This window comes from Dendropsophus ebraccatus, chromosome 2 (assembly GCF_027789765.1).
Source record: "Dendropsophus ebraccatus isolate aDenEbr1 chromosome 2, aDenEbr1.pat, whole genome shotgun sequence".
Taxonomy (NCBI): Eukaryota; Metazoa; Chordata; class Amphibia; order Anura; family Hylidae; genus Dendropsophus; species Dendropsophus ebraccatus.
The window spans coordinates 8,186,605-8,200,702 of NC_091455.1; the positions used below are offsets into that span (position 1 = coordinate 8,186,605).

At 44.7% G+C, this 14,098-nt stretch overlaps 2 protein-coding genes across 2 annotated transcripts; both read left to right on the forward strand.

Moving 5' to 3' along the window:
• Positions 1 to 619: 619 nt before the first annotated feature.
• On the forward strand, positions 620 to 3,905 carry LOC138784095 (uncharacterized). Its single transcript, XM_069959611.1, has 4 exons — positions 620 to 728; positions 865 to 2,226; positions 2,300 to 3,659; positions 3,836 to 3,905. Exons 1-4 carry the CDS (start codon positions 620 to 622, stop codon positions 3,903 to 3,905), a joined length of 2,901 nt encoding a protein of 966 aa, XP_069815712.1.
• A 20-nt stretch (positions 3,906 to 3,925) lies between these two features.
• LOC138784280 (mucin-7-like) lies at positions 3,926 to 13,712 on the forward strand. Its single transcript, XM_069959794.1, has 3 exons — positions 3,926 to 4,633; positions 12,319 to 12,398; positions 12,920 to 13,712. Exons 1-3 carry the CDS (start codon positions 3,976 to 3,978, stop codon positions 13,025 to 13,027), a joined length of 846 nt encoding a protein of 281 aa, XP_069815895.1. The 5' UTR covers positions 3,926 to 3,975; the 3' UTR covers positions 13,028 to 13,712.
• The last annotated feature ends 386 nt before the right edge of the window (positions 13,713 to 14,098 follow it).

Sequence of the window (14,098 nt, forward strand, 5' to 3'; positions counted from 1 at the left end):
TGGCAGAGCCAGGTGGTTTCTCCTATCACTCAGCTTTTCCCAGGGTCACAGAAACCTTAGAAGCGTCAGGACACTGCATGTATTGTTCCTGGGGGGAGAGATGAGATTTCCTGTTCTCCTATTATCCCTCCTGTATTCTTGGATGTGTTTGTCTATTGTGTCACCCGTCACACCCAGACACGGAGTAACCCAGGAGGCTCCACATCACAGGATCAGTGCGCACCTCTCCACTGCCTCATCGCCATGTTAGTCTGGGTGCCTCCATTCCTGGCCCTCCTGCTGTGTGGTGAGTATCTCCCATACTCTGTGCCGTCCCTTCATGTTTCTAGAGGATTTGGCATCAGGGGAGGCAGGAGGCACCGGCCACTGATTATACCGAGCACCAATGGGGGCTGTCACTTTATAGCAAGAATAGTGCAACGTTTGTCAGTGATAATGTTGCATCATATGATGGGCAGACGCCTGGTGGATATGGGGCTGGTTGCTCGGTATCTCTGACGTGTTTCCCAGGTTGAGCTGCTTCTTCTTCATCTAGGGGTTTTACTTCTGTAAGTTATTCTTTAGCTCCAGCTGGCTGCCGCTGGCCTCTGTGGTTTGTGATCCAGGTATATAACAGAGGATGAAGCTGTCGGGCCGCATTCACACACGAGAATATAATGGGGGACTCGCCTCCTTGTTTGACAGCGATGGGTTTGTGAGGAGCTGCAGCAAGAAATGCAAATGTTTCTGTAGAATTTAACTTTTCAGGTGACCACCCTCTAAATCCTACAAACCATGTGACACTTTTAGTCCATTCAGCGACATCCGTGCGACCTGCACCAAATCCTCCTTCACTTCTCTTTTTTCTTCATGTTTCCTATTTAGCCTCTGCACAACCTGCGCTCCGTAATGGAGGCCCCCCCGACAGCGAGGCCGCCCCCATACCTCCGGATAGCAGCAGCAGCCTAACCAGTGAGAGCGGTGCAGGACCAGCGGACCTCGGAGTCTTCCCAACCAATACTGAATCCTCCCCTGGCCGCTCATCGCAACATGGTGCCATGGATTCCAGTCAGTTTCCGACAGAGCCGCCACCCAGCAAATACAGGAGGGAAAATAACCTGACGGCGTCCATAGCAAAAGACGTTACACCCCCGGCAGAACCTCGCACCAGTATATCACCAGTGCAGCCTGCTGGGAAAACTGATATATTACCACCAAACACGAAGCCACGTACAAACACCGCACTGCGAGACGTCCGTCAGGAAACCGGAAGATTTACCACAGCTCTGGTTACACCGGGACGGGCTAACACTATGACCCTATCCAATACAACAGGGGTCACCAGTATTTCACCACAGCTCACTACTAACATCACTGATGGCGGGCGCCTACCACAGGTCACTAGTAATATCATCGATGGAGAAAATTCACCACAGGTCACAACTTACATCACTGATGGCGGGCGCCTACCACAGGTCACAACCTACATCACTGATGACGGGCGCCTACCACAGGTCACTGCTAACATCACTCATGGAGGACATCCACCACAGGTCACTGCTAACATCACTCATGGAGGACGTCCACCACAGCACACTAGTAATATCATCGATGGAGAACGTTCACCACAGGTCACTACTAACACCATTGGTGCAGGGAGTTCACCACAGTCTACTACTAACATCATCACCGAAAGACGTTCACCACAGTCTACTACTAACATCATCACCGAAGGACGTTCACCACAGTCTACTACTAACATCATCACTGATGGACGTTCACCACAGTCTACTACTAACATCATCACCGAAGGACGTTCACCACAGTCTACTACTAACATCATCACCGAAGGACGTTCACCACAGTCTGCTACTAACATCATCACCGAAGGACGTTCACCACAGTCTACTACTAACATCATCACTGATGGACGTTCACCACAGTCTACTACTAACATCATCACCGAAGGACGTTCACCACAGTCTACTACTAACATCATCATCACTGAAGGACGTTCACCACAGGTCACTACTAACATCATCACCGAAGGACGTTCACCACAGTCTACTACTAACATCATCACCGAAGGACGTTCACCACAGTCTACTACTAACATCATCACCGAAAGACGTTCACCACAGTCTACTACTAACATCATCACCGAAGGACGTTCACCACAGTCTACTACTAACATCATCACTGAAGGACGTTCACCACAGTTTACTACTAACATCATCACCGATGGACGTTCACCAGTCTACTACTAACATCATCACCGAAGGACGTTCACTACAGTCTACTACTAACATCATCACTAAAGGACGTTCACCACAGTCTGCTACTAACATCATCACCGAAGGACGTTCACCACAGTCTACTACTAACATCATCACCGAAGGACGTTCACCACAGTCTACTACTAACATCATCACCGAAAGACGTTCACCACAGTCTACTACTAACATCATCACCGAAGGACGTTCACCACAGTCTACTACTAACATCATCACTGAAGGACGTTCACCACAGTCTACTACTAACATCATCACCGATGGACGTTCACCACAGTCTACTACTAACATCATCACCGAAGGACGTTCACTACAGTCTACTACTAACATCATCACTAAAGGACGTTCACCACAGTCTGCTACTAACATCATCACCGAAGGACGTTCACCACAGTCTACTACTAACATCATCACTGAAGGACGTTCACCACAGTCTACTACTAACATCATCACCGATGGACGTTCACCACAGTCTACTACTAACATCATCACTGAAGGACGTTCACCACAGTCTACTACTAACATCATCATCACTGAAGGACGTTCACTACAGTCTACTACTAACATCATCATCACTGAAGGACGTTCACCACAGTCTACTACTAACATCATCATCACTGAAGGACGTTCACCACAGGTCACTACTAACATCATCACTGAAGGACGTTCACTACAGCTCACTACTAACATAATTGATGGAAGCCGTTCATCACAGTCTACTAACATCATCATTGAAGGATGTTCAGCACAGTTTACTAGAAACAACATGGATGGAGGGCGTTCACCACAGCTCACCACTAATATCACCATTGAAGGACGTTCACCACAGTCCACTACTAACAGCTTTAATGGAGGGAGCTCACCACAGTCCACCAATGGCATCACTGATGGAGGACGTTCACCACAGTCCATTAATGGCATCACTGATGGAGGACGTTCACCACAGTCCACCAATGGCATCACTGATGGAGGACGTTCACCACAGTCTACTAATAACATCACTGATGGAGGACGTTCACCACAGTCCACCAATGGCATCACTGATGGAGGACGTTCACCACAGTCCACCAACGGCTTCACTGATGGAGGACGTTCACCACAGTCCACCAACGGCATCACTGATGGAGGACGTTCACCACAGTCCACCAACGGCTTCACTGATGGAGGACGCTCACCACAGTCTACTAATAACATCACTGATGGAGGACGTTCACCACAGTCTACTAATAACATCACTGATGGAGGACGTTCACCACAGTCCACCAATGACATCACTGATGGAGGACGTTCACCACATTCTACTAATGGCATCACTGATGGAGGACGTTCACAACAGCCCTTAACTCTGGCCACACCCAATCTTTCAGCAGCCTCAGCTTTGCCACTAAGGTCTAAAGTCACTGACGCCGTGCCATCATCAGCCACCGCTGTATCCATACACCCTCATAGCACCGGCACCATCTTACCTACAATAACCATGAACCAACATACAATGGGCACCATCGGTTCCGAGCTGACAACATCAGCACCAATACCTCCAGGTGTGACTGTGACCTCTCTATTAGGTATCACACCTGTCCTGATACCTCCTGGTGTGACTGCCACCATATCACCGACACCAACGAGTGTGGCTAACACAACCTCACTGCCACCTATAACAGTACATGAGACTACACCAATCTCTACACCATCTACTCTCATAGCAATGAATATGTCCGCCACCACCAGATCACCAAAGCCACAAACACCTCCTCGTCCGAACGCCACCATATTACCAGATAAGTACCCTACTTATAGTACAACCGCCACCACACAGCCGGATTCCCTTACTACCCCGCTGCATCCTAATACATCTGCACTGAACCATCCCGATGTGACTACAACCGCCCGACCACCGACGATAACCAAACCAACTGGCACCTCAGAAATAAGTGCCACCCCGTTACCAATACTTTCTGATAGAACAACCAACACTATATCAGCGATGACAGCGCCACCTAGTGTGAATCCCATCACATTACCAGCCATATCACCATACAGTCTGGCAGCCGAAACACCACCGGATACAGCACCAAAACCGTCCGAGACGGTAATAACACCTTCATCAATTCCACCAACAACTACCAGCACAGACGCCACAACTATAGTAACAGAAACAACACCTGCAACTGCACCAACCGTCCCATCTGCACCAATGGCAGCTGAACTGGATATCTCCACACCCCCAGACACCACGATACCTACATATCCTGGTATAACCGAGGACACGTCATCCGAAGCTACAGAGAACATAGAGGTAAAAACCAAAGATGAACAACCCAACTATACTCCACCCTCCACATATACTGCAGGTAACTACAGAGGTGAGTGACAGAAAACTGATAGCAGTATTATACTATTTATATAGGAGCAGTGTTATAGTAGTTATATTCCTGTATATAGGAGCAGTATTATAGTAGTTATATTCTTGTATATAGGAGCAGTATTATAGTAGTTATATCCCTGTATATAGGGAGCAGTATTATAGTAGTTATATTCCTGTATATAGGAGCAGTATTATAGTAGTTATATTCCTCTATATAGGAGCAGTGTTATAGTAGTTATATCCCTGTATATAGGGAGCAGTATTATAGTAGTTATATTCCTGTATATAGGGGCAGTATTATAGTAGTTATATTCCTGTGTATAGGAGCAGTATTATAGTAGTTATATTCCTGTATATAGGAGCAGTATTATAGTAGTTATATTCCTGTATATAGGGGCAGTATTATAGTAGTTATATTCCTGTATATAGGAGCAGTATTATAGTAGTTATATCCCTGTATATAGGGGGCAGTATTATAGTAGTTATATTCCTGTATATAGGGGGCAGTATTATAGTAGTTATATTCCTGTATATAGGAGCAGTATTATAGTAGTTATATTCTTGTATATAGGAGCAATATTATAGTAGTATATCCCTGTATATAGGCGCAGTATTGTAGTAGTTATATTCCTGTATATAGGGGCAGTATTATAGTAGTTATATTCCTGTATATAGGAGCAGTATTATAGTAGTTATATTCTTGTATATAGGAGCAGTATTATAGTAGGTATATCCCTGTATATAGGAGCAGTATTATAGTAGTTATATCCCTGTATATAGGAGCAGTATTATAGTAGTTATATTCCTGTGTATAGGAGCAGTATTATAGTAGTTATATTCCTGTATATAGGAGTAGTATTATAGTAGTTATATTCTTGTATATAGGAGCAGTATTATATTGGTTATATTCTTGTATATAGGAGCAGTATTATAGTAGTTATATCCCTGTATATAGGAGGCAGTATTATAGTAGTTATATTCTTGTATATCAGCAGTATTATAGTAGTTATATTCCTGTATATAGGAGCAGTATTATAGTAGTTATATCCCTGTATAAAGGAGCAGTATTATAGTAGTTATATTCCTGTATATAGGAGCAGTATTATAGTAGTTATATTCCTGTATATAGGAGCAGTATTATAGTAGTTATATTCCTGTATATAGGAGCAGTATTATAGTAGTTATATTCCTGTATATAGGAGCAATATTATAGTAGTATATCCCTGTATATAGGCGCAGTATTGTAGTAGTTATATTCCTGTATATAGGGGCAGTATTATAGTAGTTATATTCCTGTATATAGGAGCAGTATTATAGTAGTTATATTCTTGTATATAGGAGCAGTATTATAGTAGAAATTTTTTCCAAACTTACGTAATTTTACTTTCTTCGAGTCTAAAGGCAGCACAACAGGGTTATTCAGCTCCTCCTTAGATCCTCCTAGGAACGCCCACCTAAAAAAACCTCATTAACCAGCACCAATACAGCTGTATGAATACCTTTAAATAACCCCCCCTCACAGTGTGAGACGTGTAATAACATAGCCTTCTAGATGCTTAATTTCTTTAATAGGGAGGGTATATTTGTGCTGCCTTTAGACTCGAAGAAAGTAAAATTACGTAAGTTTGGAAAAAATTTCTACTTTCTTCTTCGTCTCAAGGCAGCACAACAGGGAGCTTAATAGCTACTAAAGGGTGGGTTTTACTGCTGCACTCAGAACCGCCGTGCTAAAGGCTGGACCTCCACCTTGCATGTCTAGCCGATAATGACTGATGAACGTAGATGGAGACGTCCACGATGCAGCATTACATATGTCGATTATCGGGACTTGTGCCCTTTCTGCCCATGACGTTGACATGGACCTTGTCGAATGGGCTCGAACTTCAGGAGGCGGCAGATCACGAACTCTGTAGGCTTCCAAAATAGTTGTTTTTAGCCACCTGGCCAAGGTATCTTTGGATGCCTTTTTTCCCTTGTTGCCTCCAGCAAATTGCAGGAACAGGTTTTCATCCAGCCGGAACTGAGCCACTCTCTCCAAGTAGATCTTAAGTGCTCTGGAAACATCCAGCGTGTGTAACCTGCATTCCTCTTCTGACGCCGGGTCTGCCATAAATCTTTGCAGGAAGACTTCCCTATTGATATTCTCTGTTGATGCCACTTTGGGAAGAAAGGATGGTACCGTTCGTACCAATACCCCATCTGGGACAAACTTCAAGAACGGTTCCCTGGATGACAGCGCCTGCAATTCTCCCAATCTCTTCGCTGATGTGACGGCCGTCAAGAAGATAGTTTTACATGAAAGCCACTTTATATCCGCTGATTGTAGAGGTTCAAAAGGTGGTCCCGACAACACATCTAGGACTACTGTTAAATCCCAGGAAGAGACTGGCGGCTTTATGACCGGCCTTAGATTCTTCAGAGCTTTGAAGAAACGGATGATTAATGGGTGACCCGCAAATTGTCCGTCCGTGTAGGAATTAATTGCGGTCATGTGGACACGGAGTGTGTTAGCTTTCAAGCCTTTTAAGTATCCGTCTTGAAGAAACTGTAATATTACTGGCAATTCAATTTCAGGAAATCCCTTTTCTTGCCTCCAGAGTGTGAATTTTTTCCATAACTTGGAATATACTTTATTGGTTGAATGCTTTCTGGCCGCCAATAAGGTGTGTATCACCTGATCTGAGAGTCCGGATCGTCTGAATTTAGATCTCTCATATTCCACGCAGTTAAGTGGAGATGGGCTAGGTGTTGGTGAAACAGACCGTCTTGTATCAGCAGATCTTGTACTTGTGGAAGCTTCCAGAAAATCCCCTTGGATAGTCGTAGTAACAAGGGGAACCACACTCTGCGAGGCCAGAACGGTGCTATTACTATGGCCTCTGGTCTGTCCATCAAAATTTTCTTCAAAACTTTGGGAATGAGCACTGGTGGAGGGAAAACGTAGATGTACTTGCCTCTCCAGGACACTGAAAATGCATCGAGAATATCCGGTTCGTCTCTGGGATTCAGTGACGCGAACCTTTGAGTTTGGCGATTTTCCCTCGTTGCCATCATGTCCCAACAAGGTTGGCCCCACTTGTGCGCTATTTCCCGGAAGTAGACCGGATTGAGTCGCCATTCGTTGGGGCTCAGAGTCCGACGACTCAGAAGATCCGCTAACGTATTGCTGGATCCTCTTATATGCAGCGCTGATATCGACATTACCGTCTCTTCTGCCCAACGCATGATGCCCCTGCATTCTCTTTCCAATCTGGGGCTTCTGGTCCCGCCCTGCTTGTTTATGTAGAACACCGTCGCTGCGTTGTCTGACTTGACAAGCACCGCCTTGTTCCTCAACTGCAGTGTAAAGTGACGCAGGGCTAACTTGACCGCCTTGAGCTCTTTCAGATTGGAAGTTAGCTTCCTGTCCATAGCTGACCAAGTTCTCTGTACCCACCGACCCCCCAGATGGGCCCCCCAACCCATAGCTGAGGCATCCGTGGTCAAGATCACCGGATCGCTCGGAAGGAAGCTGTTGCCTCTGTTCAGATTTTCTGGGATCAACCACCATCGTAATTCTCTCCTCGTCCGAGCTGAGATGGTCATTGTCATCGACAACGAAGTCGTATTCCTGTCCCAAATATCCAGGATTTCCTTCTGGAGAGATCTCATCCTTGCTCTGGCCCAAGGGACTGATTCGATGACAGATGTTAATAAGCCCAAAGTACTCATTGCATGGCGAATCGACACTGTTGGAGTCTCTATCAGAGCATGAATTTGCTCCTGAAGTGTCGTCACTTTGTCCGCTGGCAGAAAAAGTTTCATCTGAGTCGTGTCGATTATGAAGCCTAAAAACTTCTTTGTTGTAGCAGGGAAGAGATCTGATTTCTTGATGTTGATCAGAAACCCCACCGACTCCAGTAACTGGCGGGTCAGATATAGATGATGTAGGAGAAGCTGAGCCGAAGAAGCTATCAAGAGCCAGTCGTCCAGGTAGGGGACTATTTGGACGCCCTGAAGCCTCAGGTGAGCCACCAACACCACAACCACCTTGGTAAACACCCTCGGGGAGGATGTTAACCCGAAGGGAAGTGCTCTGAATTGGTAATGCATCACATTCTGCCCCACCTGAACTGCTACCCTGAGATATCTCCTGGACACCGGATGGATTGGCACATGGAGATAGGCGTCCATAAGATCTATGGACACCATCATGTCCGACTGTTGGATCAGGCTGGTCGCTGACCGAATTGAATCCATCTTGAACTTCTCCTTCTTGACGAAGTTGTTCACATAGCGGAGATCTATAATCAGTCGGGATTTCCCTTCTGGCTTGGGAACCGGGAACACACGAGAGTAAACTCCACTCCCTCTCTCCTCCTCCGGGACTTCTTCTAGAGCATGTTTCGTAAGAAATTCTTCTAGTAGGGATGGCACAAGGTTGTCGTCTGGCTGGTTGATTACAAAACGGGATCTTGGCTTGTGGGCAAAATTTATCTTGTAACCGGTTCTTACTATGTTTAGAACCCACTCGTCTGTGGTAATGTCTTCCCAGCTTTGCCAGAATCCTAAAAGCCTTGCGCCTACCGGAGGTGGATGAAGGGAGAGGCTGGCGTCAGAACTCGGTTTTTGACTGCCCTTCTCCTTGCTTTCCTTTGCTCTTGTTATAGGTTTTCTTATCAAATCTGTTTTGGACATTTCTTCTCTTGAATGCATTCCTGCCTTTGCCTCGAAAGTATTTGAAAGGCTTCTTTTTTCCTGACATGGGAAAGGAGAGTCCTTTACCTTCCTTAGCCGGTTCTAAAATCTTCTCCAACTGATCTCCGATAAGTTGGCCGGGCTCAAATGGAAGGCTGCAGAAATTATTTTTATTAGCTACGTCCCCTGGCCAAGGCTTGAGCCAGATGGCTCGTCTGACAGAGTTTACTAAAGCCATAGTCTTCGCTGAAATCTTCAGGACGTCAATGGGGAAGTCGCAAAGGAAATCTGCGCAAACTTTAAGACTTGAGACCTGCTCCAAGAGCTCCTCCCTTGGGACTCTATCTTCAATCTGCCTGCTGAGTTGACTGAGCCATACTCGTAGTGCCCTAGATACTGGGACGGTAGATAAAGCGGCTTTGCTTAGGTCTGCAGCGTTATAATGTGCCTTCTTCAACAACACATCGGACTTCCTGTCCATAGCATCTTTTAAGATGGACGAGTCTTCAGCAGGAAAAAGGGTGTTCTTTGACAGCTTAGCAACTGCAGTGTCTACTTTCCCCGGTGCTTCCCACATCTCAGATTCTGTAGGATCAAGCCGATACACAGACTTGAAACGGGAACCTAGGATAACCCTCTTATCCGGCTTCTTCCATTCCTTTTCCATAATTGTCTTGAGCACTTGGTGCCCCGACAATACACATGACTTTTTTCGTGGAAAATAGTAGAGGTTATCTTTGTCTTGAGAAGAGGATTTATCTTTTTTAACCTCCATAATCTCTTTCACTGCCTTGATTAGTTTGTCCGCGTGCTCTTTCTTGAAGAGGTAATAATCTTCAGTAGGTGGCTCCTCAGACTCTGAGGACTCACTATCAGCGGCAGAAGAGGAAGAAGACGAATAAGACGATTCTGATGAGGAGGGTTCTTTTCTTTTGCTAGATTTTTTCTTCTTTTTTGAAGAAGGTTTTGTAGACATATTTTCTTTGAACCAAGTAAAAAAAGATCTAGCCTCATTTAGGAACTCTGAGGCTTCATTTTGATTAGAAGTAGAAGCACCGCAGGCCGATGACTGTGCAGAACATTCTTTGCCTCTTTTGCGCTTAGCTGAAGGTGCCTCCCGAGATAAGCACACCTGGCAGATAGATCTTTCATAATCATCAGGTAATGGCTGTTCACAAACACGGCACAACCTGTGCTTAGCTTTACTCCTCCTCTTGCCTCTAGATGACTGGCTAGACATCTGTAAGGACATAGAAAGCACACATAGTTAGTAGGCCGGGTCCCCCCCCCTACCTATGTGCACCGGCATTCACACCAACCTTCGCAAGGAGAGAATCCGGCTGCCCTGCACAAAGGGTACCGCTCGGCAGACTCTCCTTGCTTAAATAGCCCGGCAAAAGCCACGCACGCGTAGACGCCGGGCCCCTCTGTGACGTACATCATGCGCGCGTCATCCACATCACCTGATCTTGTTGCGTCCAATCGCACTGCAGCGCGTCACACGCTGCGCCCGATCATGTGATCCTGAAGTTCCGGACCGGAAGTGATGCAAGCAGAGGGCGGAATCACAGTGGAACGCAGGAACCGGCCTGGAACGCACGCGCCCACACGCTGCACCAATAGGCCGTACAGGAGAGAAACGCCAGCACCTACCGGCACCTTATCCCGCACACGAGTTCTGGGACACAGGTATCTCTCTCCAGGCACCTAGGTCAGGAACTACTGACCGATGCCAGCAGGTACCCCCGATCGCCCCAGCACCTAAGGCAGGGTACCTGCAGCAGCTTAGGCTGCAGTGCTGAGGCACAACGGCCTCTCTGAAACACAAACAAACACAAAAAAAGTGTTAAACCATGGTGGGCTTATTGGCATATACTTGCCTCTTCTCCCAGGCTAGGAGGATATGAAAAAACACGTCTCACACTGTGAGGGGGGGTTATTTAAAGGTATTCATACAGCTGTATTGGTGCTGGTTAATGAGGTTTTTTTAGGTGGGCGTTCCTAGGAGGATCTAAGGAGGAGCTGAATAACCCTGTTGTGCTGCCTTGAGACGAAGAAGAAAGTAGGTATATCCCTGTATATAGGAGCAGTATTATAGTAGTTATATCCCTGTATATAGGAGCAGTATTATAGTAGTTATATTCCTGTATATAGGAGCAGTATTATAGTAGTTATATTCCTGTATATAGGAGTAGTATTATAGTAGTTATATTCTTGTATATAGGAGCAGTATTATATTGGTTATATTCTTGTATATAGGAGCAGTATTATAGTAGTTATATCCCTGTATATAGGAGGCAGTATTATAGTAGTTATATTCTTGTATATCAGCAGTATTATAGTAGTTATATTCCTGTATATAGGAGCAGTATTATAGTAGTTATATTCCTGTATATAGGAGCAGTATTATAGTAGTTATATTCCTGTATATAGGGGGCAGTATTATAGTAGTTATATTCCTGTATATAGGAGCAGTATTATATTGGTTATATTCTTGTATATAGGAGCAGTATTATAGTAGTTATATCCCTGTATATAGGAGGCAGTATTATAGTAGTTATATCCCTGTATATAGGAGCAGTATTATAGTAGTTATATTCCTGTATATAGGAGCAGTATTATATTGGTTATATTTTTGTATATAGGCGCAGTATTATAGTTATATTCTTGTATATAGGGGCAGTATTATAGTTATATTCTTGTATATCAGCAGTATTATAGTAGTTATATTCCTGTATATAGAGAGCAGTATTATAGTAGTTATATTCTTGTATATAGGAGCAGTATTATAGTAGTTATATTCCTGTATATAGGAGCAGTATTATAGTAGTTATATTCCTGTATATAGGGGGCAGTATTATAGTAGTTATATTCCTGTATATAGGAGCAGTATTATATTGGTTATATTTTTGTATATAGGCGCAGTACTATCGTAGACTAGTATCTTCTGCTGCCATTACATTATATTCTCTGAAATAGTTATAATATTGTTTTTTTTCTCTCCAGAGACAATGAAGTTGAAGCTGACATTAAAATCTTCTTCCACCACAAACTTTGCTGTTACAGTGCGATCAATTTTACAACAGGTAATTCTAGTAATATTCCTGTTATGTCATGTGTTATAGTAGAGGTCTCCAGCACTGGGGCATTAGGTTTCCTCTAGAAAGAACATTTTACATAATTAGTCCAGAAAAATATAGAAAAAGTAGCCAGGTGTAGATAAAACAGCCCCCATCTTACTCACTAAGACAGTGATCACACTATGGTCATTCCATCTGATGTCTGTGCTTGTGTCTCTATGGGAGCTGTTTTGGCCGGAACATTTATGCTCCTCTGTGCTGATATATTTCTCCCCAATAACAAGAGATTTGTATAAGATTCTGTGTATTCTGCAGATTGATGCTCGGTACATCCTATAGAGAGAGTTTTAGGTGAGTGAGAAAAAGTAATCGGGAAAACTAGAATTCAAAGCTGCAACATTTCTGTTGCCCACCAGGGGGCGACATTACACCATGATAAACCAAACATATAAGGTGGATGTTACAATGTAATATAATAAGTTATTACAGTACACCTAAATCTCTAATGGAGTCTCTTTATTCCTCAGACTTGTCTCCTGCTCGCTCAGGATATTCCCACCACACACGTGACTGTGTCCTGGGCCCGGAATGAGATGATCCTGCCGTGCGTCACCCTCATGAGAGACAAGTTTTAGATCCGTATGATTCACCTTTCGCCGTATCCCTGTTCTAGTGTAGATATAGTCCTGGGGGACCGAGGACACAGAATTACCATTAACCCTTCACTGGGCATCTATAACAGCAGATATATGGACCTCAGATATATCGGTATACAGGACCCCCGACAACCCAGAGGACGAGGCGCCGACTCCGCTACATGATGGGGAAGTGGACGTGTGGGGTTATTCACATTCACTTAATGTGTGACCGGGGGTATCTGACCCCCAGGACTCGACCAGTCACCAGTGCTATGGGGCCACACCAGTCCCATTGCAGTGTCCTGGTCCTTTTTTCACAGATGCTGTATGTATCAGGTGGCTGATAAGTACTTTATGCTTTATACAAGCGATTATAAGAAAATCTGCAATAGGTTTTATTAAACTTTCTGTACTGAAAAAGTTGTTTTCCTACCTCCCCCAGGAGGATTTCTGTGTCCATTATGGTCTATGGAGAGGGGAGGGGCCGAGGGGGATGAATGAGCACGGAGAGGAGAAAAGGCAGCCCTGCACAGCACAGCATCCTGCAATCTTCTCTCACCAAGCTCCCAGATAAGCGCTAACCTCTCTGACCTGTGAATCCAGCTTTTTATGTGCCCAAACAGTCTGCTAACTGTTAAGCTGCTTCTCTTCTCTCCCTGCTTACTCATCCCTCTCAGTCCCTCCCCCCTCCATTGGTTATAATGGACCCAGCAGAATCCGTCGTCACTTTGCTTCTCTGTAATGTAGACGGCTTTGCCTGATAATGGGCAGATAAGAAGGAAGGGGGGTAACAGCTTTTTGAGTACAGAAAGAGGCTTTTTTGGCTAATAAAACCTATCACAGAGTTTCTTACAATTGCTTGTACTATTGATTTCTGCAAAAATATTTTAAATGACATTTTCACTTTAACTCGTTTCATTATGCCACATGTCACATGTATGAGAGTATGTCAGTCTGGTCACCACCCCTCTCTAATCCAATCACAGTAACCTCTCCAATCCCTGTAGTCCATAAAAGGGGAGAGTGAGACAGGTTCAGGGGTCGTCAGTCTGCAGAGGTCCTGCCTCT